The sequence below is a fragment of the Enhydra lutris genome, unplaced genomic scaffold (assembly GCF_002288905.1).
Source record: "Enhydra lutris kenyoni isolate GAN:26980312 unplaced genomic scaffold, ASM228890v2 scaffoldscaffold1, whole genome shotgun sequence".
Classification (NCBI taxonomy): Eukaryota; Metazoa; Chordata; class Mammalia; order Carnivora; family Mustelidae; genus Enhydra; species Enhydra lutris.
Window position 1 is genome coordinate 40,902,764 of NW_019154085.1, and position 3,596 is coordinate 40,906,359.

Consider the following 3,596-nt stretch of genomic DNA (forward strand, 5'->3'; position numbering starts at 1 on the left):
TTGGGTTGAGAAAAAGCAGTTGAAGGTTATCGCAAATCTGTCGTAAGAAGGTTTGTTAATTTATAATAGGAATACAGCACAAAATACTCCTTTCCAAATACCTTCTCTCTGATATCTCATGGACAGATTTCTGCCAGAATCCCTGGGAGGTGTGCACACAATTGGTAGACAGGCTCTTGGAATGTAATCACAGGGGGTGAACCCCATGCGGCAAGAAGACAGGCCACCCCAATGCTGGGTGGCTTGCCCATGGGGTGAGCAGCACCTGCCTGGGAGGATGGCTGTGGCCCCATGCCAGGATGTGACTGCAAGATACTCATGTTCTTATCCTGTGCCCACCCCCAAGTCCCATGGCATCCTTCCCTGTCCTGCAGAAAGAGAGAATGTTCCAGTCCGGAACCCATGCCTACAGAATTCCGGCTCTGCTCTACCTGCCTCAGCACAAGACACTACTGGCCTTTGTGGAAAAGCGGATGAGCAAGAAGGATGAGCACGCAGAGCTGATTGTCCTGCGAAGAGGAAGCTATGATGCATCCACCCACCATGTCCAGGTAAGGTAGGGTGGGGCTACAAGTGCTCCTGGGAGTAGTACAGGGACCATTCCATCCTTAAATGGCTGAGGCCTGGAGAACAGAGGGATGAGATACACTGAATCCCAAGAGGGACCCAGAGACCTATCAGGGATCACGCAGAGAAAGTGTCCCCAGGTGATCACCTAGATTTCACATGGGATCACTGTGAACAAGTCCAGTTGTCATGGCGACATCTGCTTTATTGCATGAAGGGACAAGTCAACCAGGAAACTAATGTTTGGAAAACTTCCTGTATCCCTGAAAACCTAAAGGAGGGGAGTTTAGTATTACCTAACTGGGGAAGGGGGGATTGTATCCTTTTAGTAAAATTAACCTGGGGAGCAGGGTGAAGGTCAGAGTGATTGTGTCTTGAGTTTCCAGCATGCAGACCAAGTAGTTAATTTTGATGAAGACATCCAAGTCTGGCTTATCACATTTGAAGGGATTAATGTTATTATTATCATTACCTTGTGGTCATTATTATACAGTAGCTATCCAGAGCATGGGGTTTGAAGCAGATGGACTTGGGGTTAAGTCCTGGTTCCAGCACTTACCAGGGTAGAGTGTTGGGCAACTTATCGACCCCATCTAAGCCTCTCATTCTCCAGGCATGAGATGGAATTAGTAACACCTGTCCCCCAGGAGTTAGGGATTAGCATGAGATGAGACAACAGACATCATGCACTCAGCACAGTTACCTACCCCTAGGATCATCCATTGGTAGAGAGCTGTTAATGGATGGGGATAGACTACAGAGCCTCAGTGTATATGACTCAGACTCAGGGACTGTGGAAGCTCAGTGTGAGTCCTTGGTGCTATGGTGCTGCCCTTCCCTGGCTGTATTAATAGACTCTGATGTGTAGAAACAGGAGGTGATTGTCTTCTTCTGCCCTGCACTGGTGAAACAGTTGTAATTACTCCAGGGCTTTATTTGTCAAGAATGCAAAGCTGGACTGGGCTGGTAGGTTGAGGCATGAAGCTGGGAATGGCTCATGTCTGAATCATCTTTGCACACTGGGGTCTAGCCCACGGCAGATGCCCTGTAATTTGTGTTGCTCTTCAAATGAAGAGGGCACTGCCATAGAGGGAGTGAGGGGGAACCTGGCTCCTGCTGCTCAGTGGAGGCATTGTGCAGATGAATGAGTGCTGTCTGGAGAGCTCTTTTCGGTGACCTTTGATTTTTACCCTCTGAGATACACCACTTTCCCCCTACACTGCAGTTCCTGGCCATGGCACTGACATCAACCATTTCAAAGTTGTTCTCCTCCTTTCTGTCCCCTCACATTCAGTGGCACGCTCAGGAAGTGGTGGCTGAAGCCCAGCTGGAGGGCCACCGGTCCATGAACCCGAGTCCCTTGTATGATGAGAAGACAGGAACCCTCTTCCTCTTCTTCATTGCCATCCCCAGGCAGGTGTCCGAGTACCATCAGCTCCACACCAGGGTCAACATGACACGGCTGTGCCAGGTCACCAGCATGGACCATGGGCAATCCTGGAGCCCTGCCAGAGACCTCACTGACCCCGCCATCGGTGCAGCCCACAAGGAATGGGCCACTTTTGCGGTGGGTCCAGGGCACTGTCTGCAGTTGCAGAACAACACCCGGAGTCTGGTGGTGCCTGCCTATGCTTACCGAATCCTTCACTCCCTCCAGAGGCCTTCCCCTTTTGCCTTCTGCTTCATCAGCCATGACCATGGGCACTCATGGATGAGAGGGAACTTTGTGGCCCAGGACACCCTAGAGTGCCAAGTGGCTGAAGTTGGGGGCGCAAAGCAGAGGGTGGTGTATCTGAATGCCAGAAGCCCGCTCGGAGCCAGGGTCCAGGCCAAGAGTACCAATGAGGGGCTCGACTTCAAGGAGGCCCAACCTGTGAAGAAGCTTGTGGAGCCTCCCCATGGCTGCCATGGGAGCATTGTCAGTTTTCCCAACCCCCATGCAGGCTCAGGAGCCTCAGACAAATGGCTGCTCTACACTCACCCGACCAACCCGCAGCAGAGAGCTGACCTGGGTGTGTACCTCCACAAGGGACTCCCAGGTCCTGACACCTGGTCGGAGCCCGCTCTTCTGACAAAGGGCAGCTGCGCTTACTCAGACCTCCAGAGCATGGGTAGTGGCCCCGATGGGTCACCCCAGTTTGGGTGTCTGTATGAATCAGCTGATTACGAAGAGGTCATCTTCCTCATGTTCACCCTGAAACAAGCCTTCCCAGGAGAATTTTTGTCTCAGTGAGCCAGTTGGGGTGCAGTCCAGGAAGGGCTCCAGACAGAGAGGCCCATGGTGGCCCCTCTGGGCTCTGGAGACCAGCTCTTTGTTCTCTTCATAGAGCGCGTGCAGACGCTTCCTGCTGGCCCTTTTCCTCCTTTGATGTTTCAGTCCTTTGAAGGGATTCAGTTCTCATTCCAGAAGTTGAAGGAACTTGGCTTCCCACAGCCCCTTGACAGGGAAGGTGAGGACAGCAGTCACCCTGCAGGGCTCAGACTGCCTGCTGCCAGCCCCAGCTCTGTGCGGGTCTTGATAAATGATGGAGTCCAGCCCATTTCTAGATGCTCATCGGGTTCCTGGGGAAAGGCTGAGACAAAGAATGTAAATTAGCAGAGGGGTGTGTGTGTGTGTGTGTGTGTGTGTGTGTGTGTGTGTGTGCGCGCATGCACACATGCACATGTTTTCTCAGGAATGCATCAGAGGAGATAGCATGGGGCACAGCTTTGCGGGGAGGTAAGGCAGGTTGAGGAAAACTTAGAGTTATCTAAGTCATTGCGTTAGTTTCCCAGAGCTGCCATAACAAATCAATACCAGCTTGGTAGCTTAAAACAACAGAAATTTATTCTCCAACAGTTCTGGAGGCTGGAAGTCCAAAAATAAAGGTGTCAGCAGGGCTGTACTTCTTCCAAAGGTCCTAGGGGAGACCCCTTCCTTGCCTTTCCAGTGTCTGGTGACCCCAGGAATTCCTCAGCTCATGGTTACCTACTTCCCTTTAATGCCTCTGTCTTTGGGTGGCTGTCTCCCCTTCTCCTGTGTTTTCTTT

The 3,596-nt window shown here is 51.7% G+C and overlaps 1 protein-coding gene across 1 annotated transcript; it reads left to right on the plus strand.

The window, feature by feature from the left end:
- The first annotated feature begins 350 nt into the window (after nt 1-350).
- LOC111144010 (neuraminidase 2) lies at nt 351-2,800 on the plus strand. The gene is made up of 2 exons (XM_022498075.1): nt 351-551; nt 1,862-2,800. Exons 1-2 carry the CDS (start codon nt 351-353, stop codon nt 2,798-2,800), a joined length of 1,140 nt encoding a protein of 379 aa, XP_022353783.1.
- The last annotated feature ends 796 nt before the right edge of the window (nt 2,801-3,596 follow it).